We start from the raw sequence: 26,407 nt of genomic DNA, 5'->3' as shown, positions 1-26,407 counted from the left end.
TAAAGGTTCCTGAGGCCAACACTTCCCACTTTGTTCTTCAATCAATCAGAGTACTTGTAGAGCGCGCTACTTACCCGTGAGGGTCCCAAGGCGCTGAGGGGAGGGGGGGTGCTGCTACTGCTCGAAGAGCCAGGTCTTGAGGAGTCTTCTGAAGGCGAGTAGGTCTTGGGTCTGTTGTATGTGGGTAGGGAGGGTGTTCCAGGTCTTCGTGGCGAGTTAGGAGAAGGATCTGCCGCCGGAGGTCGTTCGTTGGATGCGGGGGACAGCGGCAAGTGCGAGGCTGGCGGAGCGGAGCTGGTGGGTGGGGGGGTAGAAGCTGAGTCTGCTGTTCAGGTAGACTGGTCCGGCGTTGGGGAGTGCTTTGTGTGCGTGGGTGAGGACCTTGAAGGTGATCCTCTTGTCGACGGGGAGCCAGTGTAGGTCTCTCAGGTGGGGAGTGATGTGGATGCGGCGGGGGACGTTGACGATCAGTTGGGCGGAGGCGTTTTGGATGCTTTGTAGTCGTAGGTGTTTGGCTGGGATTCCTGCGTAGAGTGCGTTTTCGTAGTTCAGTCTGCTGCTGACGAGGGCCTGTGTAACCATTTTTCTTGTTTCGGTCGAGATCCACTTGCAGATCCTGCGGAGCATGCGGAGGGTGTTGTAGCAGGAGGAGGAGACGGCGTTGACCTGCTTAGACATGGAGAGGGAGGAGTCGAGGATGACTCCTAGGTTGCGTGCATGGTCGGTGGGTGTTGGTGCTGTTCCCAGTGTGGTCGGCCACCAGGAGTCATCCCAGGCTGAGGGGGTGGGTCCGAGGATGAGGACCTCCGTCTTGTCCGAGTTCAGCTTCGGACGGCTGCTCCTCATCCAGTCGGCGATGGCCTTAATTCCCTCGTGAAGGTTGGTTTTGGCAGTGTGTGGGTCCTTGGTGAGGGAAAGGATGACCTGGGTGTCGACTGCGTAGGAGATGATGTTGAGGTCGTGATGGCGGGCCACTTGTGCGAGGGGGGCCATGTAGATGTTGAACAGAGTCGGGCTGAGGGATGAGCCCTGGGGGACGCCGCAGATGATGTTGGTAGCTTCGGATTGGAAGGGTGGGAGGCGGACGCTCTGGGTTCTGCCAGATAGGAAGAACGTGGTCCAGTCAAGGGCCTTCTCTTGAATTCCGGCTTCTAGGAGGCGTGTCTTTCGAGTGCGATGGCAGACCGTGTCAAAGGCGGCCGACAGGTCCAGGGAGGATGAGGGCTGATGTTTCGCCGTTGTCTAGTTGGCACCTGATGTCGTCTGTGGCGGCGATGAGGGCTGTCTCGGTGCTGTGGTTTCGTCTGAATCCGGATTGGGATGGGTCCAGGATGTTTGTTTCAATTCCGCGAAGGGTTATCAATGTTCAGACTGGGATGGCGCACAACATGTAGTGGTGGGGTAGTGACGAAGAGGTGAGGCTGTTAGGTGCTGCTTGTTCAGAGATAACCCTATAACTCTGAAACCAAAGGGTGAGAAGGCTAACCCTAATGCAAAATGAATTGTCCAATCAAGCGCACACAACGATATCAATGATATGGGTAATCAAGATATAAAGTTTTCCAAGGATAAGATCACACACTAGTGTTCGTTTTCATTCTTGTTTTAATTAGTGTATGGATGTTTCTCCTGTTCAGAGGAGATCCATGTAGAAAGAAACCAGCCGACACGTGTTTCGTCAGTAAGGGTGTTAACCCTATGACTCATCAGGGCTGCACTAGTATAGAAGGTCGTGTTCTCGGGGGAACGGTGATAATTCCAAACCGCTCCTGTTCAGGTTTGTAGGGTCCTAATGTGCGCGGGTCTGCATGGGTCTGCACAGGGAAACAGGTTCCCGTATCCGGAGAACACTTTTCACTTCACCTGAGTGGCTAACGCCGCTTTAATTGTGACAACAGGCATTACTCGCCGTTGTCGGACTTTACATATTGGTCCATTTAACCTGTTTCCCTGTGCAGACCCGTGCACATTAGGACCCTAAAAACCTGAACAGGAGCGTTTTGGAATTATCACCGTTCCCCCGAGAACACGACCTTCTATACTAGTGCAGCCCTGATGAGTCATAGGGTTAACACCATTACTGACAAAACACGTGTCGGCTGGTTTCTTTCTACATGGATCTCCTCTGAACAGGAGAAACATCCATACACTAATTAAAACAAGAACGAAAATGAACACTAGTGTGTGATCTTATCCTTGGAAAACTTTATATCTTGATTACCCATATCATTGATATCGTTGTGTGCGCTTGATTGGACAATTCATGGGTCCAGGATGTTGTTGTCTTCCAGGTGGCAGGCCAGTTGCTTGTTGACGATTTTTTCGATGACCTTTGCCGGGAACGGGAGCAGGGAGATGGGCCGGAAGTTCTTGAGGTCCTTGGGGTCCGCCTTGGGCTTCTTGAGGAGGGCGTTGATTTCGGCGTGCTTCCAGCTTTCCAGGAATGTCACTGTTTCGAAGGAGATGTTGATGACCTTCCATAGTTGGGGTGCGATGGCTGCGTCTGCTTTGTTGAATACGTAGTGTGGGCCCAGGTCTGATGGAGACCCTGAGTGGATGGAGTTCATGACCTTGCGTGTCTCGTCGTCGTTGACGTTGGACCAGGAGATCAGGCAGATGGCGCTGGTGGTGTTCACAGGGGAGGTGGAGTCTGGCGTAGTCGGGGAGGTCGTGGTGTTGAAGCTGTCGTGGATGTCAGCGATCTTGCGATGGAAGAAGATGGCTAGTGAGTCACACAGTTCTTGGTGTTGGTTCTGGGGTTGGAGAGTTCCTTTACGATGCTGAAGAGCTCTTTGCTGTTGTGTGCGTTGTTATCCAGGCGGTCTTTGAAGGAGGATCTCTTGGCTAGTCTGATGAGGTGGTGATGTCCGCGGGTGGCGTTCGTGTGGGCTGCGTGGTTGTCCGGTGTGCGTTCGTGGAGCCGTATTTTCTCCAGTTTCTGGCATGTGCGTTTGGAGGTCTGGAGTTTCGTCGGTGAACCTGGTGGTTTTCTTGTTGGCGTGGCTGTTGGAGGGTTTCTTGAGCGGGGCGAGGGTGTTGGCGCAGTCGTCGATCCACTGTCTGAGGTTGCGGGCTGCAATGTCTGGGTTGGTGGGGTCGGTGGGTGGGTTCTGGGTGAGGGTGGTGATCAGCTGGTCTTCGGTGACTTTGCCCCAGCAGCAGCGAGGCAGCTTTTGGGTGCGGTGGTGCGTGGTTGGTTTCTTGAAGGTGAAATGGATGCAGTGGTGGTCGGTCCAGTGGAGTTTGGTGGTGTGGTCGAAGGCGACGTGGGTGCTTGTGGAGAAGACTGGGTCCAGCGTGTGGCCGGCGGCGTGGGTGGGTGCGGTGACGAGTTGTCTGAGGCCGAGGTTGTTGATCAGGGTGGCGGAGTTAGCGTGTTGTTGTTCTCGAGGTGGAAGTTCAGGTCCCCGAGGAGGATGTAGTCTGTAGAAGCGAGTGCGTGGGTGCTGGCGAGGTCAGCGATGGAGTCGCTGAAAGAGCCCGGGGGGTCTGTAGATGAGTGTTCCTCTGAGGGTGGTGTTGGGGTCGGTGTGGATCCGGAAGTGTAGGTGTTCGGCGGTGTTGAGGGTGTCATCTGCGTGGGTGGCGACATTGAGGGTGGACGATGGCTATTCCGCCTCCGGTTCCGTTGGCGCGATCCCTGTGGGTGATCTTGTAGCCGTCCGGGATGGCTATGGCTATGTCCGGCGCCGAGGAGTCGTTCCACCAGGTCTCGGTCAGGAAGGCAACGTCTGGGGTGGAGGTGTCGAGCAGATCCCAGAGCTCGACGGCGTGTTTGCGTGCGGAGCGGGTGTTGAGGAGTATGCAGCGGATGTGGTTGGGTCCAGTCCTTGGAGGTTTGGTGATTCGGTCCCAGTTAAAGTTGCAGGTGCAGCAGGAGAAGGGTCCGTGGGTCAGTTTCAGGGTGGTCTGGAAACAGGTGTGGTTTAGGCCGGCGTTGAGTGCTTGGAGGCTGCTGGCGTCGTAGTGGAGTCTGGTGTTGTGGCGTTCGCGGGGTCCAGGGGTTCTGGCACTAGGCACGGTCCAGGTGCGCAGACAGGCTTGCCTTAGGCGTGCCTTCGGTGCGCCAGCGGCCCGCCGCTGCGCGGCTGTACAACTGCCATCATTTTAAGGGGAGGTGGGAGGGAGGAGCAGCTGGGAGGCGGGAGGCAAGGGTTAACGAATGGGCGCGGGGGGGTGGGCCGCAGGGGCAGTAGCGGCGGGAATGGCGATCAGGGGAACGGGGGGCGAGGAAAGACAGCAGCAGAGACCATGGGTGCAAGGCTCTGGTAGAGCTGAGCTGCAGCGGGGGTGGGGGATCGGGGGAGGGAGAGACCTACCTGGCAAGGTTAGGGGTCGGCACAATCAGGGGAGAAGAAGGCAAGAAAAATGAGTGCAATCAGGGGAGCAGAAGGCAAGAAAACGGGCACAGATAAGAATGCAGGCACAGGGTGTAGACAGGCAACATCGGTCACAGACACCAGAAGACAGTATGGGCAGAACAGGAAAGACAGACAGACAGCGACAGTGATACAAACCTAAGGCCTACCACTGGCCACCAGAGATGAGGCGCAGGTGGTAGCCTGCGGGTGGAGGAGGGCCTCAACTTCTACAGCAGCGGCAGCTGGGGCAGGACACACAGGCGGAGCTGTGTGGTGGGGGAGCGACCTACCAGCAAGGTCAAGGGTCGCTCTCCTCACTGCGCAGCGGCCGGCCTATATGGGGAGGTGGGAGGGAGGAGCAGCTGGGAGGCAGGGTCAGCGAATGGGCAGTGAGGGGGGAGGGGACGTAGGGGACGCAGCGGCAGGAATGGGAGCGGCGAGGGCAACAAGGCAGCTGGGCACAATCAGGGGTAGCGAGGGGGAACAGAAGGCAAGAAAACGAGCACAATCAGGGGGGCAGAGGCAAGAAAAATGGCACAATCAGGGGAGCAGAAGGCAAGAAAAACGAGTGCAATCAGGGGAGCAGAAGGCAAGAAAACGAGTGTAATCAGGGGAGCAGAGGCGAGAAAAACGAGTGCAATCAGGGGAGCAGAAGGCAAGAAAAACGAGTGCAATCAGGGGAGCAGAAGGCAAGAAAACCCCTTTGGAAGACAGACTATTGGACGACTATCTCCCCAAGAAAGCCAAATCTCTCACATACCATAAAATTCTCAACAATTCATCTGACCACCTTGAAAAAGTGGTGTTCTGATGTGTGGGAGGTCCCGGACGAGGAGTGGAGGGAGGCTCTGGTGTCGCCCCGTGAGGTTGCAATTCGCTCCCAGTTCAAACTGATTCAACTCAAACTATTACACAGGACCTATTATACAAGCTCCGTATTGGTTAAAATGGCTCTTCTGGTATCTCCGCTATGTCCCCGTGGTTGTAGGCACGTAGTTGCACCAATAGTGGGACTGTCTGATTCTTCAGGCCTATTTGGGAGAAGTCATCGCCGCTATGTCTCAAACTTGCTGTAAAGAGGTGGAGGTCACCCCGAAGCTGTGCCTCTTGAATATTTAGGAAGCCACTGATCTGTCTAGGCCAGAGAGGCTGTGGGTCACTTTGGGATGCCTGGTTGCGAAACGCAAGATCGCCAGAGCTTGGAGGGGAGGGGTTGCTCTGAAATGTGCTGATTGGGAGTGCGATATGAATTGGTGCACGCAGGCTGAGAGAGTGGTGTACGAAAGTAGAGGTTGCCCGGGTAAATGACTGAAAATCTGGGCCCCCTGGAAAAAGAGCAGAGGCTGGCTGTGTGCTCCTTGTACTGATACCTCTCAGTTTGCTGTTGATAATGAAACACTGAAACTGTACATCACTAGATTATCTATAAATAGGTATCCTTCAATCAAGCTTCACTAGACTATGCTTTTGGGAATGTTCATGATTATTTGGGTTGACCACATTTCATTTATTGTATATTGTGCATTTTAAATAATGGTTTTTTTTGTATTTGGTTGATTTATGTGATGTCATTTGATTTGTTTTTTCAAAGAATAGATTTTTTTTTAAAACGCTACCCACTTTGGGCACTTTTAAGATGGCAAACATTTTCAGCCTCGCTAAACTAAACTGAAGGCTGCGGGTGTGTGTGAGGAGTGTACTAAAGTAATCCTGGTGCCCTCCCACATCTAACACTAAAATCCGGTTTGAGGCAGCACTGTACCCACAATAAAGCCAGAGACAGATGTTTGGTGAGACAAAAGCAGAGTCCTTCAGCAACCAGACATTGGATACACAACAATTGTCTTGTCATCCTGTTCTCTCCATTTTTAAATGTGCCCCTAGGGCTATGTGTAAACCTAACAGACCTGTCAAGTACGATCTGATACTCAAGCAGGATTTGACAATGTAGTTTTAAAAACGTTAGCCCATAGCCACCAGCCTGCATACTCTAGGCAGTTCAAGTAAGATTATTGATTGCTTCTGGGAGGCATTTCGCACCTATACAAGGCTAATTACTGGCTGATAACTGTCAGAGCTTATGTTAATTAACCTTCTGACAGTTCAGGCAGGTAAAGAGTAACTTTCTTAAAGTTACTTTTCCTTAGCTTTTATTACAAATCTGACTTCACCATTGAATTTTATTTTTAATAACTATTACAAATAGTTTTTTGATTATTTTCTGACTGGTCACTTTCCAAAGATATGGTATTAGTATTTTATTTTGTACTCTGGTTTTCTACAAAGGACTGCTACACTTGCCACAGAGAAAACATCTTTTGGGTGCTAATTCCTGTGAGGACATGTTAACATCAGATTTCTGCATGTCCTCCTTTTAAATGCCATTCACCCTGCATTCTGGGATATCAGGCCTACACAGTGGTGACTTATTAATATTTAAAAGAAGATTTTTACCTGTCAAAAAAGTTTATTTTGACAGATCAAAATGCAGATTTTACACTGCTACAGTCATGCTACAATGTTAGGCTTCAAGCCATGTTTTTACTGCCATGGTAGTGCCTGGCACAGCAGGTGCTGCAGTCCAATGGTGCTTTTTAACTTCTAGGCCCTGGGTACATTTTGTACTATATGATAGTGACTTATAGACAAGTTAAATATACCGATTAGGAGTATCGTAATTTCACCATGTTTTAGGGGGCAGCACAGGCACTTTACTAGTGGTTAATGGGGTAATCTGCACAGAGTTCTAAGGCCAACATAAATATAAGGTCCAGCAAAAGGTAACAAATTTAAGGTGACCATGTAAAAAAGGTGGATTTCCTACCGAAGCAACTAGCTTTACTTTATCAGAAATATCTTGAGGCACTGATAAATCAATCTGCTTTGATTAACAAACAAGTACACCTGCTAAAAGAGAATTCTGGTGGCTTAAAACGTGCCTTGGTGGCAGTCTTGGATGACCTGAGAATGCGGGCCGACAGTGGTCAAACAGCCTTTTTAGTGCTGCTTGACATGTCGGCCGCATTCGACACACTTAACCATCGGATCCTGATTAAGAGATTGGAGGAATTGGGTGTTGCAGGTGGGGCGTGGGACTGGCTGCACTCCTATCTCTCTAATAGGCAGCAGGCGGTGACTCTGTCGCCATTTTTCTCTCAGCACAGAGATGTTAAACAGGGTGTCCCTCAGGGCTCAGCCATCAGCCCAATCTTGTTTGATCTATATCTTCGCCCTCTTATTGTTTTAATAAAATCATTTGGCATTGATGTCATTAACTACGCGGATGACACTCAGCTTGTTTTCGCTGTTGAGGGCGACAATGCAGTGTCTTTCGAAAAAATCCACAATTGCATGCACCGAACGGCAGTATGGCTGAAAGAGAATTCTCTGCAATTTAATGAGGAAAAAACTATAGTCCTGTGCTGTACTGCAGGTAGAATTCAGCGTCCTCTCCCAGCAGACTTTTGGCCAGATTTGGCTAACAACTCCTTAGCGCTCGCCAATACAGTGCGCAATTTAAGAGTGCTGATGGATAGAAATTTACAATTGGACTCCCAGGTGAACAAAACAGTGAGCACCTGTCTATCTCTGCTTCAAGCCTCGCAGAAGATACTCACGTTTTTACCCACTATTACTAGACCTCAAGTGGTACAGAGTATTGTTCTAAGCAGAATAGATTATTGTAATGCACTTCTTCTAGGTGCCCCAGCCTCTTTGATAAAGAAATTACAAAGAGTACAGATAATGGCGGCTAAGCTGTCATTAACCCGGCCACGTGGAGCCTCTGCCTCACTGGCCCTTAAGGATCTACGTTGGCTGCCCGTTGTGCAAAGAGTCCAAGTTAAGGCACTCTGCATTGTCTACAGGACAGTACACAAAATTGGGCCTAAAGTACTGCAAAGGAAATTTGTATGGTACTCTCCTGTTAGATCCCTGCGCTCTTCCTCTGTGAACCTGGTCCATGTTCCCCATGTCAAGAAAGTCCGAGTGGGAGGCAGATCCTTAAGTTTCACAGCATCTAGACTTTGAGTTTAGACAACTGAACACCTTGTCACGCTTCAGGAAGGAATTGAAAACCAGATTGTTCCCTAGAGACTAGGTCTTCGCCTTTCTCAGTTCTGATACTCGCTGTTTGGTAATCTAAGTGCCAGGATACCCTTGGGGAGACAGCCGCGCTATATAAGTGCACCGTACATTACATTAAAACTCACCAGTGAAATTCCATCCAAATTGACTTTGATAAACCAACTACTTATAACTTGTACAACTGATCGACAGATTACAGTGTGGTGAGATTACATTACCAACTACGTTTAACTACTTCTTGCTATAATTGGGAAACAGATGATCAAAATGTGACATGTCAGACACGATAATGCAATCACAAACTGCATATAAGAGTCTATCCTGATATACTTACTGGAAGCGGGCCACTGGTATTATGAGGCAGGGGAGCATCAAATTAAGCAGCTGGGTTGACTAAATTATGCGACAAGAAAAAGCAAGTTATGAAGGCATTATGCCGCACGTTTTTTGTTAGTATCACTTCATTCTTTTATAAGTTTTACACATGGCAATAATGCGCACAAATTTCACCTCATTAGTACCAGTTTGACAACCATATGCAAAAATTAACAATTGAAACATGACCAGATAACTTTTGAAAAGGGGCTTCTACTGCGCAGGAACACGACTAGCCATGTTTTAAGTAACTTTTGATTCATCTGAGCTAGAAATATTAATTTTTAATCTGCAGTTTATGCAGAAGATGATGATTTATGTGGTAAATCAATAATTATGTGAAAAAAGCCGCAGCCCCAGAATCGCATAATTTAGTGGCCCTGGCCTCACTATACTGGTTCTTACTATGTTACGCAGAATAAACGACTGCCTTTTCGCCTGAAACGAAATCGTATGCTTCCTGGAACGTGTCGGTCTAGTGTTTCAATTGTCTTTAACCTCGTCCAATCACCGTGCGCCAACAAAGCCCGGAGACTGCACCCTGTATCCAAAACTTACCAATCGAAGAGCGTGTCGTAGAGCATCAGGCAAACGGCGACCAATGGATGAGTGCAGCGTTTTGACGTCTGTCTATTATAACCAATGAGAGAAAGGATTGTGGGCGGCCGGAGTTGGAAGAGTGGAGGTTTAGGATCCAGGAGCCGGTGCGGAGTTTCACTTCGAAACCGGAGCAAAGACATTCAGCGGCGTGATGGGTGCGCTAAGGATCGGGGTCCTCCTGCCGGCTCTGGTAATGCTAGTCCATGTGCCAAAAGCAAGTCTGACGCTGCGTCAGGGAGATTGTGAAGGTGAGGAGGCTAAATTACTATGGGAAGTTTTATGTGGTTGATCGTCGCCACCTGAAGAGACACCCCCTTCCTTGTGGTTGATGTACAGGTTAGAACTCGCACCTCACCTCGCTTTGAGTTCAGCTACCAACGTCACTTTCGAGAAATTTCTGTAAAATCCAGCTGTCCCGTACCTTGTTGGTACGCCAAGCATCCACCCGCAGTGGTAGCTAGGCCCATCCGGTATACACTTATGTAAGAGTACCCCCTCCGCGCTGCTAAATTTCCCACCCTCTTCGACGCATTCCAGAGCCCACCTGTTTACGCCACATCCTACCTGCGGCCAGATACCTCCACTACCAACTGGCTAGCTCCAAAACATGTACTTGCTTGCTTCTGGCTAGCTCCACCAAATGTACCTGCTGCTGGCTAGCTCCACAACATGTACTTGCTTGCTTCTGGCTAGCCCCACCACATGTACCTGCTGCTGGCTAGCCCCACCACATGTACCTGCTGCTGGCTAGCCCCACCACATGTACCTGCTGCTGGCTAGCCCCACCACATGTACCGACTTTCAGTCACCTCTTCCAAAGCCTACCTGACTTTAAGAAACCCCACTCAGCCCAGCTTCTCCCATGTATCCCCTTTATTTGAATGCTGACAGAATCCTTGTATGTCTTAGGTTATTGGAGGATGACATGTGGGCCCTGGCAGAAACTTCTAGTTTGTTTATTTGTGGGGTCATGATTGAATGGGGAAACCACTGGCTGAAACTGAACAATCATGTGAAGGATGAGAGGCAGTGCTTGAGGAGATTTCGAGTGTAAGCAAAGCTAATAGTCTGCACCACTGGAATAATTCGATTGTGCAGTCTAGGCGTTTTTCGCATATGTATGGGTTTACCACATAATCCATCATATGCTATGTACACTGCAGATTGTAACAAAAACATGTGTTGCTAGCTCAAACGGTTCAAAAGTTACTTAAAATGTAGCAACACTTGTTGCAGCGCAGTGGAAGGCCCTTTGCTAAGGTTGACTGGTCACCTTTCTGTTGCTTATTGCTATATTAGGTGGTGCAATTTGTGCCAGACAACTTTTAGTGTAAAAAGGACCTAATAATGAAATAGTATTATCACAAAATGTGCTGCGCTACGCCTCATAACTTGCCTTTTCTTGCTGCATAATTTAGTCAACCCTGCTGCATAATTAGGCCAAACCCTGCTGCATAATTAGGCCAAACCCTGCCACATAATTCCAGTGGCCCTACCAATAGTTGAGCTTGTGAAGGGGACCTGTAAACTAGTTGGAATGGGGGAAACCATGAGTGATCTAGCAGTTATTTTAGTTGTGAGATGGGGGAGCTTGGAGTTAAAAGGCAAATAGGACTTTGGCGAAGAACAATGAATGCACCTAAGGTTAACCCTTTAAAATTGAGTAAAGTCCAGCAAAAGAGCCCACAAGGGAATGGTGATAAATATAAACTTGTAGAAGAGCATTGGTTGATTTGAGGGCGTCTTGGCGCTATCATGATCCCACATCTAGCGTAATACCATTAGCAGTGGGACAATAAGAGCTATAAGGAAAGTGAGAACAACCAGGTTTTTAACGTGCTTACGAAGGCAGAGAAAGTTGACCTGACTTTAAAGTTAACAGGTGGAATAAACAAAACTGCAACTGCCCCATGAAGAATTCGTGAGCCTAGGAATGATCGCTGAGCTAGAGACGGCAGCTCATAGTAATCTTTTTCGGTAATACCACTTGAATGTACTTTTTAGATGCTCTGTTCCGGTTCTAAGCAGTGATTTATGTGCCAGACATATTGCCTTAAAGGCAATTTATTTCCTGACTGGAAGCCAATGAACCCACGTCAGTGCACCCGTTGCAGGCTTAAACATGGGTATTTTCTTGAGTAAGCGTTCTGCGACTTAGACTGTGTGAGTGGTTGTGGTGACACTTGCTGAAGAGATCATCGGTTGAGCGTTCAGCAGGGGACTGATTAATTTGGTGCACCGGTATAGTGTGGTTTACATCTCTGCTTTTATTTAATCGTCACCTATGCCTCAGGTAGCCCCTTCTGTCTGTACTCTAAATAAAGACAGTAAAAGGCTGGGCCGCATTCCACTGGACTGAGCATAGTAACTTTGTCTTGGAACTGAGAACACTCTTTCAGAAATTGTTTCCAGTTGTATTTTGGCATCCCCAGTGGATGTCATCAGAGCATAGCACTGAAAGGATTGTAGAAAATGGCATTGCCCTTTGAACAGATCAACATTTGACATCAGAGGTACATTGATTGCTTTCAATCATGGTGAGTTAACCAACTTGTCATCCCTTGTTAATTCAGCGAGCAAGTTGCATCTTTTTTTTTTTTTTGTCTTTGTCTGGAAGCCACAGCCTTTTTGATTTTACTAAAATTATACATGTAATATACTTGCATATGGAGGCTTTTAGCCAACCCCTTTTAGCCATTGGTCTGTTGTCAGTCCATTTTCTCCTGCTCACTACAGCATATATTGTTTTGTTATATAGCTACAGTGGGTTTTGTGGGGGAATACAACAATAATTTCTGTAAGCAGCAAATGCCTAACCCTGTGAATCAGACCCTGAAGGCTATTTTGTCAATTGATAATGACACATCAGTAAATGATGAAATGCACGCGCACACACAGGAATCAACATCATATACTGATAAATCATATAGCAAAGTATACACACAGTTTACAATATTACACTTGTTACAACACAGCTGCCCAATTTGGTAACATTTAGGCGAACTGTGAACAAGTGAAAGAAACATACAATGAACAAAATCAAACGAGCTCATAGACAAAAAAAATATATGGTGTCTGTAGTGGTTGTTCTGTGTAGTCTACACCTATAGTATTAGTCATATACTTTATTAGACGTGTTCAGAGCGGTTGAGGAGCACATATTGAAAATATTGTTGCTGTTTTAACCCGTCAAAGACGTTTCCTTATCTCATTGAGGCAGCTTTCCTTAAGGACGTAAAACTCAAGTGCAGCCTGTATGACAAAAACATTTTTGTGAGTATGGGCCCGTGTGTGTATGCAGTGTACAATAACTCGGAGAGGTGAAATAAGCATTTGCAATGCAATAGATCTCGCATTTACAGAGTTCGAGCTATTGGCAATGCAATAGCTTAAACTCTCGCAAATGCGAGACCTATTGCATTGCAAATATTTGTTTGTTTACTAGCGCCCATGCAGCACTTTCGCATTCATGGAGGCCGCACCCCTTTCTGTAGACAAGACGCGTCTAAAAGGGACGTGGCCGACATTAAAGTGAAACCACGGCATGGGGCACTAGTAGACAGAAAAACATCTGTTTGTCAAGTTGACAAACAGATTTTTTTTTTTTTTTTTTAATGCTCCCATACAGCACTTTCACTTTAATAGCTGCTACGCGGCTTGTCTAAAGAAAGGGTCGCGACCTTCATGAATGTGAAAGTGCCGCATGGGTGCTAGTAAACAAACGAAATAAGTAAGCGCTGCCGCTCTCCTTAAAGCACTTAAAAAATGAAGAAACGCGGCTGCTATAGTTAGAGGGCTGCTATTAGTAAATAAAATAAAATCGGGTGGCGGGCTTCGATGTAGTGGGTGGGCTAGGGGCAAATCATTAAACAAAATAGTGCTCACAGCCAGGTAAAGCAGACCGTGTAACAAGACAAGTAAAAGGTCCAGTCAATATGGGAGGTAACAGATGCAGACAAGGGGGGACTAACAAGCCTAATAACGGATTGGAAGCCATTGTTTATGAAGGACAATGACGCAAGCCATATATAAATATGGGCGGGGCTTCAAGTCCATACTCCAATACAGCGTGCCTTGCAGCAGTGCATGCGGTGCACTGGCTCGATCTAAAAATCACAGCTCACCTGATGGGGACCAGAAGGGAAGAAGCCTAAATGGTCTGCATAAACAATGTGCTGAAAGAAGTGAAAGTATGGCCCCTATAAGTAAACACATACAAGCATGTTGGCGCTAGTAGAGAAAACCGAGGGCAAAAAGTCTCTATTAATAATATAAAGGACCTTCTCTCACCTCCCAACAGGGGTCAAAATCTCGACAGCGATGCATGCTTGTGGATCCCACTTGTAATCCTACACCATATAAAGTAGAGGGGTATCTCTTAACTGAGTACCTATGAATATACATGTATCATAGTAAATCTTAAGTGGGATACTAAGGGTATCGTGAATTAAGGGTGTTGGCATCCTAGTGCTCTTACCTTCAGTTTAAAACCGGCAGAAGAACAGACGCCTGATCCTTATAGTGCAATTGCGTTGAGTGCGATGTCTCAAATAGATCCAGGATGGATTCTATTCAATAATTAAAAAATGCATAATTGTCACTAAGACCCAGGCAGGTTCCTGAAATACAAAAGATAATAGCTTCACGACTTCCAGAAAACTCCTTAATGAAAGAAACTCACCTACAGGGCAATTATTCTGACCCTCCGTCTCCGAGCCACGCTTCAATAGAATGAAGATCAGTCCAGAAACCTAGCTAGATAAAGCCAGTTTTCTGTCACCTGTGACCCCAGCGTACACGTAAAGCACTGACCCGGCGGCATCAGTGAGGAAAACGGGCTAAACGTGCCGTCTAGTCTCTGCCAGCGCGCTTGATCTTAGAATGAGGCATAATGGGACATGGTTTCCTCCAGTGGCTCATGTAGAGGAGAAACATTGTAGCTAGTCTTTGTGCGGTCTGATGGGGATTGCACTCTTGTTCAAAGCTGAATACAATGTATCCAAAATAGATCTCAAAGATTCAAGGTCACTCAATCCTTGTCCAACCCCGTTCAGTCATGTTAGGAGTGCCGCAAGGTTCTTCCCTTTCACCCACCCTTTTCATGGAACCACTCACTAAACTCCTCAGTCTCTCCAAGATCCATTTCTATATGTATGCGACGACACCCAACTCTAAATCAAGATCCATTCACTTGAGGACATCAAATCTCTCAACACAATGCTACAAAAAACTAAAACCTAGTTGGCCGAAAACCATTTGAAACGGAACTCCCTCAAAACTGAGTTCCTCTTAATCCTATACTTGTACTGCACTAGACTTATGCTTGCCTCAAACATACGACATGTAAAGCGCCCTGATACCCGCAAGGGTCTTGCTCGCACTATATAAAACCTTTAAATAAATAATAATAAATGGAGGAAAGAATGGGAAAAACGCAATGCGGTCTAATCTAAAATTAAATGCGGTCTGGCTTAATAATAGAGCGACATTGTTCACCCAGGTTCTGAGGGACGCAGGGTTACCCCATTGTATTTAATGGCACTACAGCATATAGGTTGGTGGAGTGGGTCAGGCCCCTTTAGCCATTGGCTAAATTAAATGTGTTCTCCATATATCCATGTAGACTCCAACAATAAAGTTTTACAAAAAAGTGGGGAAAAAACAAGAATTGGCAAAGCCAAAAGGTTGGAAGCCAATGCCAGACCCAGCATCTTTGCCAGTGCTTGTAGGTCTGGCAATAGCCATACATATACATACATTTAGCCAACCTTTTCATTCATTGAGCTGTTGTGCCATTCAGATTTTGCTACTTGCTACTACAGCATACTTGTGGTATAATGGGTCCTTCCACTTTAGCCATTGGATAATTAAGTGTAGCAGCATTCTGTTCTTTCACAAGGTCCACTCACAGCATTGCACGTATCGTTCAGTGCCATGAAGTGATATGACCTCATGAGCATTTTTCGACAAAATATTTTTGTATCTAGCCAATTCATATATTTATTTAAAAAACGTTTTAACGCTTTTTATTTTGACATTAGCCTGCCAGCTTTGCCCCCAAAAAACCATGTATATTTGGCGTGTCTGTGTGTGTGTGTGTGTGTATGTATATATATATATATATATATATATATATATATATATATATATATATGTGTGTGTATGTTTTTAAAATGGCAAAATAAGCATTGACAAAGCCTAAAGGCTGATAGCCAACACAGACCTACTGACTCTGCCAATGTTTGTTTTAAATATGTTGTTCATTTGTGCTTTAACGTGCACTTTGCTGTAGAGAGGAGATGAATATTGGGTTTTCTGTTTCTTTTCTCGACAGTATGCATCTCCTTCCTATCGAGATTTTATCAGTCCCTGCAAGACAAAAATGTAGAGTTCAATTCAGCCGCTGTCGAAAAAGAGCTGCTGAAAACCTGCAATGAAGCTAAGGGGAAAGAAAACAGATTTGTAAGTATGGTTCAGCTGTGAACTCCTTTTGTTTCTTGTAATATAGGCGCTTTCCACTACAAACTCACTCAAATGGCTGGCTGAGTGATGTGTGTGTGTGTGTGTGTGTGTGTGAGTGAAGTAGACTAAATAAGTTTTTGTGTCCCAAGCAAGAAAATCTCAGCATTACCTCCTTTCTCGTGCTGATTTCACGTGTTTTGGGAGTGTCCATGCATTTTTCCTTTGCTGGGCTTAAACCAAGCAGATTATTAGTGTGGAAGTGCCAGGTTGCATTGAATGCCCCCACATGGAGAAGTGTGGCTCACTGGTTAGAAGCGGCAGACCCTGAAGCAGAGGTCGGCCCGGGACCAGGGTTCAATTCCCGACGCGGCAGGGTCTTGGGTCAATGTCCGTGGACTCGATAATTCTCGCTTAGGTGCCTACGCTAACCACGGGTCCCACTCTGCAACTCTGGGCAATAGCTTGCTTAATCTCCACAATGGCCCCAGTAACGTCGGGGATGCCTGGCTTCACCTTGGGGTGCCCTCTCACAGGGAAAGCCAGGACGGGTTCCCCAGTGGTATACAGCGCCAGGACGCCACGTAACGAGGTAACAGTGCGCTTTACAAGTATATTTACATTACATTACACATTACATACGCCTGCTTGCCCACATCAATAGAACTTGTCTGTGTGGTACCAAAGTCTGGATTTCGAAAATACAATAAGTCTGTAACTAACTCCTTCATTAAATATAGTGATGGTTCTGAACACCTCTCTAAAGCATGCGTTTCTTTTCAGTTATTTTTTTACATTAAATGAACTGGCGGTAGTTTTCTTTTGTTCGTCTCTCTCTCCCTCCTCTCTCTGTCCCTCTCTCCATATATATATATTTCATTTAGCTTTCCACTTGCACACAGTCCTCGATTTATTGGGTACTGACTGTGACTACATTGCCGTGTCTTGAAGTTAACTTCTGTAAGCGGTTGTCTTTTCATAAATGTGATGGTAAATATGAACCAGAAGCTGATGACACTAAGATAATAATTAGAACTACTTGTAGCAGAATGTCTCTACCGTTTAACTATGAGGTTTTCCGTTCACTTAGGTTTTTGCATTTCTTGGTCTTGGTTCCAGGGTCCTTTTCAGTGACCATCAGTAGGCTTTACAATACTACAGCAGGGATGTTAGCATTGTAGATAGTATGTTTCCTGATAGCCTCCCCCTTTCCAAAGTTGATTTACTGGATTATTTTAAAGTGCAAATGTTTTTATTTTCTGGCTGTGAGATTACTAAAGAAGCAAAAACAATGTGTTATACCTTGATACGTTTCGTATTGAAATACTAATCAACTTACATCCATCTGGAAACATCAAACGGAAGAAGTCATTACTAAAATCAGTTAATCGAACAATATGCAAATACAACTTGACTAAAAGGATGGTGGAAAAAAAAGAACTTTAACATTTATTTAGCCAGCTTTGGAAGCCAGTGTAAGGTGGGCTGAAAGTGCTCTTCACTAGTTGGTTTCCTTCGCCATTCTGAAATGATTGAAGGCTGGCTAGCAGGATGACTGCAAATGGCTTGACTGTCATTCCTGTAATGTAGGCATGAAAATTCTTGCATTGCACCACTGAAATAAAAATAGGTACTGTGAAACAAGAATTATTTGTAGCATAAACAGAAGGGAGAAAAAAAGGGTAATTTAATAGCGGCTCTGATATGATGGCTGTTAGGGACCATGCTCGGTCAACCTAAACTTAATGTGCTCTCCGGAAGTCCTGGACCTTTATTTTGGTATACAGAAAACCTAAATCGACTCCATCTTTTAAGAATTCCCTTTAAGTGTTATCCCTTTCAGACCCTAGTGTCACTGAGCAGGGCTGAGTTAATATTCTACCTCCTCTATAAATGTTGTTGTGTGATATCAGCATACTGAGTGAAGGAGCCTATGCTCATGTATAAGATTTCCCAGCTGCTCCATGTACAGCTTTAATAATACGGGAGAGAGGACAAATTATTTTTATGTGTTGTAGAGATCAGGTTCATGACCGATGTAAACAAAATAAACATATGTGCCAAAAAACCTATAACATGTCAAACACCCCTCAAAACAATATGCTAGTGCAAGATGTTAACAATGTTTTCCTTGGCCACCACACTCATGGTGCAGTTCCAAAGAAGAAACACTATCAACCCCCATTATTGGTAATACTGAAAAAGTGATAACATTGTATTATTGTAACTGCATATTTAAATATAGCTTTATATTGCTGATAATGTGGCGTATTTGGTTGGAAGAGCGTTTCGCTGCAAAATGTTTTGGTGTCGGATGAACCTGAGTGGTGCTCTTACCCGGACTTGGGTCGCCACGCCTACACATATGGCAGGTGAACGACGAGTGCTTGAAAGTTTTTGGGTTATGAGTTTGTCCTGTGGGTGAAGTATTTGGTGCTTTGAGTTGTCGGCAGTGGAAACTAACCCTCGAGCTGCTGCATTTAGATGTCTAGCGGAACAAAGGAAGATGAGGGATGACCGCGCATAAGTCTCTGGAGGTATTAACCAGTACTTGGTGGAGTTGCTTGCTGTAAGCTGTGCCTATACTGCATCCATGTTTATTATCAGACGATGGTGTGCAGCGTTCAATTGTGGGTCTGCCATTTCATTGTGATGGTGATTTTGCATCTGCAATTTGGTTACTACTTATTTCTAACAGTTCCTGGAAAGTGAAGCTCGGCAGATTTGTGAGTGAAGCAGTGATTTTTTTCCTTAATATTTGTCTTGCATGAATGTAGCAAATCTTGTTTATAATTTTGACTTTGTATAATGATTTACAATGTTAGTTTCACAAGGTAACCCCAATATTATGTTCCAGCACTGTCTGTTGTAGCAGTTATTTCAGCAGCACGCATGAGTCACTAATGCAGATGTATTTCTCTCTGCTCTTGAACAATGATCAGCCGCCAAGTGGGAGATAACTTGGCAAAAAGGAGAAGCTTTCAAAGGGCATCTCTACTGTGTAGAGTAGGTTTAATCAGAATATTGAAATTACATTGTTAAACAGACTGAAGTAAAACTATGAGAATAACAAATACAGCAAGGGCTGCTTTCCTAATCCTCCTTGAGTAGGAGAATGTCCGCTATTACTTCAACTCAGTTTTGCAGGTCTGGAGTTCTTTAATTTTTCCCCCTCCTTTTTCTGCAGAAATCTGATTATATTTTCTCTTCTAGTGCTATTATATTGGTGCCACCAGCGATGCAGCCACTAAAATCACCAACGAGGTGTCTAAGCCCCTGAGTCATCACATTCCAGCTGAAAAAATCTGTGAGAAGCTAAAGAAACAGGATGGCCAGATCTGTGAATTAAAATATGGTAATTTCTGCATTGGAGGAAGAAAGCAATTGAGTTTGATGGTTCCAGGCGTCGTATGGCAAGGTGTAGGAATAGAGAGGCTACTGAGTTGGTAGGAGTTCAAAGCAAGGTGTTGGTGTCTTTGTTGGCAACCTCTGGGGAGGGGGGGGGTAGTTCTGTAGTGCCATTTACAAAGGCAGTGGCCATCACAAAATGTAATAGTTGTTAATCTCCTAAAGACAATGTTTACCTGATGTTTTATCTTCTTAAGAGAGAATTTTCTTGTATGATGCTTAAGCAGGTGCTCAAGGCCAAGAATTGGTCTTTGAAAAACTGCTCATGTATGTATACAATGTGGCATTTTTTCGGTGGTTGTGTTCACTTTAAAAAGAAAAAGAATTAAATACAAAATGATATCAATCCAAGCATTCCAACATTCAACTCCAATGTTACTTATTTGTTGCTCCGTCTGCAGTAATTAGTTTAATGTTTCCTACCAATTAAATGTAGTCCTGCCCAGGAGACAGATACTCATTCTTGCTTCTTTAAATAAAGAACATATGAAATTCTCCTCTGCTTCAGACAGCCAGTGCCTTCAATGCTGTTTGCACATCACCCAGACCTGGATGTTCAGCATCTACCTGAAGCTCAACCCAACTAATATAGAATTTCTGTTATTTGCCAAGAACAATAAAAAAGATGCATTACAAACCTGGTTCATTGACATGATGATTTTTAACACCATGCGTGCTAGAGGTATTCCCCCCTGGTGCTGACTTCATTGAATTCCCATTGTTCATGACAAGGTCAGCTCGTCATAAGCACACGACCAGTGTACTGCATGACGAGCTGACCTTGTCATGAGCATCGAAGGGGTTAAAAGGCCCTCCACGTTCTTGTGTTAATCCATTTTGGAGACACATCAGGTCACTCCTCTAAAAGTCTTTGTTTGCTGGTATGCTAGAATCTGTACAGGATACCTCTCTGCTCAGGCACCCATGGCCTGGTTTTGTCCAGAATGATCAGTTACCAAAAACTCTCATTGTGTTTCTGACCGCGTAGAATGGTGAGGTCTGCTGCTCTTCTCTTGAGATTAGGGAGAACCAGGTGTACTTTATTTGGGATCAATGGCATTTGGTTCTTGGGCTAGAAGTGAGCCAGATGTGCTTTGCGAATTTGAAGAGATCACATTTTTGTTCTTTGAGTTATTTGAGGCCCGGGTGGAATATATTTTGATCGCAGGAACGTTCTCCTTTTGTGTCAATTGCATAACATTCATTGTACACTGCCGTCCTTTATTCCAGTGTTCATAGGATTATTTAGCAGCGGTCCTTTGAGGCAGAAGCTGAGGCAAAGATTTGCTGTTTGCAAGCAAAGCTCATCCATGGTCATCTACCTCCTGTCCCACACCAACCCTCACTGCGGTCACAAATTCACAAAAATGCTGTTGATCCCTTCAACTTGTATTTGAATAAGTGGCGACCGTGTGACCTCTATAACATTGGTGATCAGAGTAATCTGATCCGTGAAATACTTTTTTCCAACCTTTTTATAAAAATTGTTTTTGATCAATAACCAGTAGAACTGGCATAGGCACAAGCCACAGGGTGTATATGCAGAATTCTGAGCATAATATCCAGTGCGTCATTAGTCAGACTTCTCCATACCATTTGGAAATGTCAAGAGGGTCTAGTATGTCGCCAGTGGTAAGTGATTGGAGGGTTCTGTTGTCAAACAGGATGTGTAAGTTACAGCTCGGCCAGCCATGGTCCCACAACCTAGCCATTATCAAAAATGGGGTAACCCAATTGGTCCTGGACCATGAACAGGAAAAATTAATTTTGTATTATGTTGATCTTGAATTAGGCTCTTGACATCAAATTCTGGTTTAACTTTAGTGAGGTATGGAGTCCCAGAATACCACAAAACTAGGAGACTTTGAAGAAGAGTTGTGTGTCGTTATGCTAATGAATACTAGACTGTATAGTGCAAGTACTGACTGCCAAGGCGAACTGGATTGGATTACAGGTTAGAAAGGTGGATGAAGTCCTACAGCGCTGCATATGAAATAGTTGTTTGTTTTCCTCCTTTAAAGTGTGACTCATTGCAGTTGCACAAAAGTTTGTTGATACGTGAGCCCTCCTCGCTATTCAAAATCAGTTGAAGCAGTCCATGGCCTGTGAGGCTCCCCGAACAAATGGAAAGTTATGTGGGGTAGAAGGTGCAGAAATGGTCATGTTAACAACCAGGTTGTGCTGAGAATTGCTATGGCAAAAGAAGATAAAGATACACTAGGGAGAAATGCATCCTCTTGTTTACAAGCCGGAGTGCTGGGATGCAGATGAAAAGAAGGGTTTTTTGGATGTTAGAATCTGAAAGGAAACCAGTGTCTGGGACTGGCTTGGAATTCAGCATGAATGAGCGATGCATGAAGCTAAAATGTTTGTTTTCAAAAAGGCACAGGCTGCTAAAGTGTTCTTTGACTAAATGAAAAGTGAATCTAGATATGAATGAGCACTTTGTCCATATAGTTAATAATTACAACAGGTTTTAAGTATGCTTGGACTGATTGAGTATTTCATGAACCTGGCTTTGTGGTTGAACTCCCTGTGAAAAGTGGCTGGAAGTTTAAGTTTGGATTTGACTTACCCCAGTGATTGATAAATCTCAAAACTGTCTCGGTTCTCTTTCCTTTTTAATTGCCTTACTGCAAAAAACACATACACACACTTTACCTGTGGTTTCTTTCTGTAGTGAAACTCATTGCTGCTAACTTTACGTTTTTGAAAACAAGGAAAAGTTACAAGATGTACTTTTTTCATTTGTTAATTCAAGGGCACCGATGTTTTGAGAATTGAGTTTATCTGAATTTGCATTCTTGGCTCAGCCGTTTGGAATTATTTATATACGTGGACCCTTAACAGCTAATAAAATAGCTTTGGTAACACAACTGTTTTTGGAGTGGAAACAGTTTCTCTAAATTTGTGACTTTACATATGCTCTGTCTTCTGATGGAATCTATTGTTTATTCCTTAGATAAGCAGATCGACCTGAGCACTGTAGATCTGAAGAAGCTAAAAGTGAGAGATCTGAAGAAGATCCTGGATGACTGGGGTGAAACGTGTAAAGGTTGCGCTGAGAAATCTGACTACATCCGCAAAATCAATGAACTGATGCCAAAATATGCTCCAAATGCTGCTAACGCACGGACTGACCTGTAACACGTGGGGCTGCCTCCACCCTGGGGGGGGCGTCAGGCGCATTGCATCGGACCTTTGCAGTGTTGTCCCCATCTCACACGAGTCAATGCGAGGCAAAATATGGACATGGTTTGGTCTGTATTTTAGTTGGCGTTCTCAGCCTGCGTCTGTTTGTTTTTCGTTGTAACTTATTTTTAAGAGGACCATGGACCACATCCAAACGTATTCCTGAGAGCTGCACTTTTCTTCTGCCATTACTCCAATGGTTAACAACTGTTTTTTATGCCTCTCATGTCTTTACAGTTTGTGTGTACAGTAAGGGATTTTTGTTTTCTATTAAAAAGATTAAAGACCACACTTGTCTTATGTTGAGAATCTTCATACATAGATGTCTTTCTTTAGAGGGGAGTTCTTCGGCTCTCTTGAGTGAAGTATGACACTGCATTGCTGATTGTCTTGACGGCAAGAGCAAAATGAGTTGGGGATAAGCCTCTATCATTTCCAAAGACTCCCATAGCCCTCTTATTAGAGACAGTAAACTGTATTTACCCAATCTTTCTGCACAAATGCTGTTGCCAGAAGTGCTTGCAAGCCCCTATAACAGTGGCTGCTACCGTTTGTATAATTGTAGTTGCATGTATAGCACTTACTACCACTGCTGAGGTGTTGAATCGCTTTACTGTAAGTAGCATGCTACTCTGGAACCCAGTGTCTCTGGTTAATTTGGTAGTATTGTTGGTTATGGGGATTAGTCATGTGCCAGTTAGGCATGATCATTAGTGTGGGCTATATAGTTTCATTAAATGTTTGAGCCATATAAATAGGCTAGCAGAGGTTTGGTATGGTTAGGTTGCGGGGAAAGAGTTTAACGTTTTGATCTATGAAAAGAGGTGAGGTGTGAGCCTCTTGCAGAATTACAATAAGAGATTATGGAAGAAACGGATGAGAGTGCGAGGAGGCTACACTCTGAAATAGAAGGCATGCAGAGCCTGGAAGGTAAGAAGAGGGTCACTCTGAACAAACAGGAATCAATCCGAAATAAATCTAGGCCATTTTTATTTAATGCAGGGCTTTAGGAGTATAGTGGGAAAAGTCTTTCTGCGATAGTAGGCAATCTGAGGTTTTAAGATGGGGAAAGAAACATTATATAAAGCTCCAGGGAAGACAGCTCAAACATTCAGTTCTGAGTGTACAGATCATTTAAGCATGACCCTCAGCCTGCAATGTGGCTAACCTTGGACACCCCTTCTAAACATAGCCTTGAATATGAATAGCTTGGTAATGGGTGTGTATACTGCTCAAGGGAAGGTGGCGCAAATGCCTTCCCTAGGAAGAGCCGCATTTAATGATCTTCCCTCACTATTCTGCATCAAAGATTATTTCACTCTAATCAAATTAGCTATTTTGTGGTTACTGAGAGTATTTTGCCAATGCGCAGTCAGATTTATGACTTGCTGTTTTACCTAATCCCATGCTGGGGTTATTTCTGTGGCACAGCAGAACAGCCGCAGATACAAACGGTATCTAGAGCTAACTTCCCAAGTGTATGTTGTGGGTGTTTTTGTGTGTGCCCCAGTATGATACACGCATTGCATATATAAGTGAAGCAAAGTTTGGAAGCCCCTGACCTGTTCCTGTGCACAAGATGGGGGAGGGGGGTTAGGTTGTTCCCCCCCCCCCCCCCCCCGACAATGACAATTGTGTTGCTGACATTCGTGAAGCAGGAGAGAGGGGGACCTGGACACTGGAGTTGGGATAGAGAAGCCCGGGCTCCTATGGAAATCCAACTGGGTCCTTTTGCTGAGTGGAGTGGGGCTGCTGATGAGCATTCCTGTTGCACTGCCACTTGGTAGATGGCGAGGCATTGAGACCAGCTCTTTGTCTCTTTCCTGATTACTGCTTGCTGGTGATATCCAAGTGCTCAAAGCTCACACTTCTTTGTGTCTCTGTTGTGGTACTCCATCCTGGAGACTACCCTCCTGTGAGCACAAAGGACATATCTGCAGAACAGCCTAGAGAGTCACATGAAAAAGGAAGCCTACCCAAACCAGTTCTGTGTTTGTAAAGGATAACAAGGAGCGCTTTACCTCATGAACCCAGATCAGTGCTTTTCAAACGTTTCAGAACCACAACCTAATTTTTATAACAACAAACATTTGCAAGCCATCTAGCTTTCATGGACATGATGTGGGTTTTTTTTTTTTTTTTTATTTTAATTTTATTAAATATATTACTCATACATGCTTTCAAATTGCTGTGAATTCCCAAAAGAATGTACTCTACGATTTTTTTTTTGTGTTCCTCTCTAACAGCAATTGTTTGTGAATGTTATGACCTTGATCATGCCCTTTGATATGTCTTTATTGTACTTAGGCCAAGATATTGATCTGTCCCTAAAAGTGGCATTTGTCGACCTGCACTAGGATCTGGAAGTGGAATACTTTACAGAGTGGGGTGGCCTGTGGGTATCCTTTCACACAAAAAAATCACACAAGTCGTGTGAAAAATGATGGTGGTTTAATACCAGTAATTTTAGCATATTTGCAAATCTGCAGCAGAGTATGGGATAAGGCCTCCTTTAATTTTTGTGTTAAAATAAGACCAATTGGGAGACCAAGAAATTTGCCCAGATCAAAGTATTTGTGCCAATGCCGAGACTTAAACCTAGTTCACCAGATTCAAAGTCTGCAGCTCTGGCCATTAGGCCACATCTTTATTTCTTCATTTATATGTGAAATTCATACACATGTGGGATGATTGTATAAAATCACGTATAGTGAGCACATTCTGTTGAAGTGACTTTGTGACATAAAAAACAGCAGCAACAAATACTGGAAGGTTCACTAGCAGTCTTGCTTAGGAATACTTGTAAGGATTTATTTTAAAACTGGACTTGCGGGACATATATCAGCACCTTTGCTCCTGGAACACTTTTCACAGTGAGGATGCTGACATGAATGCTACATCACTGAAGTCGTATGGATTATGAAAAATCCTAACTTCACACAATGAACAAGTGTACCAAATGTATTCAACAGGGGGATGGTATGGATGTCGTATGTAGAAAATCATGCATTTTGGAGTGCAATGTCGCATGTGTATTACTAAAGGATTCTGTGGTAGCGCATTGTCCTTTACAGACCGCATACTTCCCTTTGAAAGACCACTGAACTTGCACAAAAATGCAGTTTTACTGATAAAACTATATAGCAACCAAATGATAAGTGGAAATCGGGTTTCAGTGAATATTCATGATTTGCGCATCACTAAGTAAAGTGTCTTGATTTGTTTTGATCCTATTAAAAATCTGTTTCCATCACACTTCAGAATTACAAAAAAGTGCTTAATTTTTGCTTTCGTAACTGCTGAGATGTTCTGAAATCTGTGTACAGTCAATTTACAGGTATTTAAATGTTGTTGGCTGTTAAAAAATCACTTCATCACATCATACAGCCTTTCCTTTAACAAGTATTGTACCCAGTAAGATTGTCGGATAGTTCACTTTGGCGTCAGAGAAACAAAGTAAACGACAATCCCCGTGTTAAAAGAATAAGCAGTAATTTGTCAGAAGACATAGCCTGACCTTTGCCCTCTGCCTTAGAAGCATGTCAGAACCCCATTCAGAAGGCAAGGGGCGCACAGGGGTTACTGGGCCCAACCATGATGGTTGAGGCCATTTACTCCTGATGTCCCAGGGCCCAGCCTACTACCGATCCCACTTAACTGGGCCAAGTACCCAAACTGCACTTTACTGTCGGTGGTAGCTGTGGTTAATCAGTCAAGGCTCCCTCTAATTGGTGTAGCTACAAGTCAGTGGGCATAACTCCTAATTCAAAATGCAAACCGTACGAACACTAAATCAATGTCCTGACAAATGCATGCTTTCATAAGAAAAAGTTGCATTTCATTTCTAATTCTACACGTGTAAAGAGATGTGACATTCAAATGCAATAACCAAATCCCTCTTGAGGTCAGGACTCTAGTAGCTGTCA

General features: G+C 44.7%; 1 protein-coding gene across 1 annotated transcript; it reads left to right on the top strand.

Moving 5' to 3' along the window:
- The first annotated feature begins 9,480 nt into the window (after nucleotides 1-9,480).
- Nucleotides 9,481-22,770, top strand: MANF (mesencephalic astrocyte derived neurotrophic factor). Its single transcript, XM_078661283.1, has 4 exons — nucleotides 9,481-9,670; nucleotides 15,757-15,884; nucleotides 19,095-19,236; nucleotides 22,252-22,770. Exons 1-4 carry the CDS (start codon nucleotides 9,574-9,576, stop codon nucleotides 22,434-22,436), a joined length of 552 nt encoding a protein of 183 aa, XP_078517409.1. The 5' UTR covers nucleotides 9,481-9,573; the 3' UTR covers nucleotides 22,437-22,770.
- The last annotated feature ends 3,637 nt before the right edge of the window (nucleotides 22,771-26,407 follow it).

The sequence above is a fragment of the Lissotriton helveticus genome, chromosome 9 (assembly GCF_964261635.1).
Source record: "Lissotriton helveticus chromosome 9, aLisHel1.1, whole genome shotgun sequence".
NCBI classification, from domain to species: Eukaryota; Metazoa; Chordata; class Amphibia; order Caudata; family Salamandridae; genus Lissotriton; species Lissotriton helveticus.
This window is presented reverse-complemented; position numbering and strand designations above follow the sequence as displayed.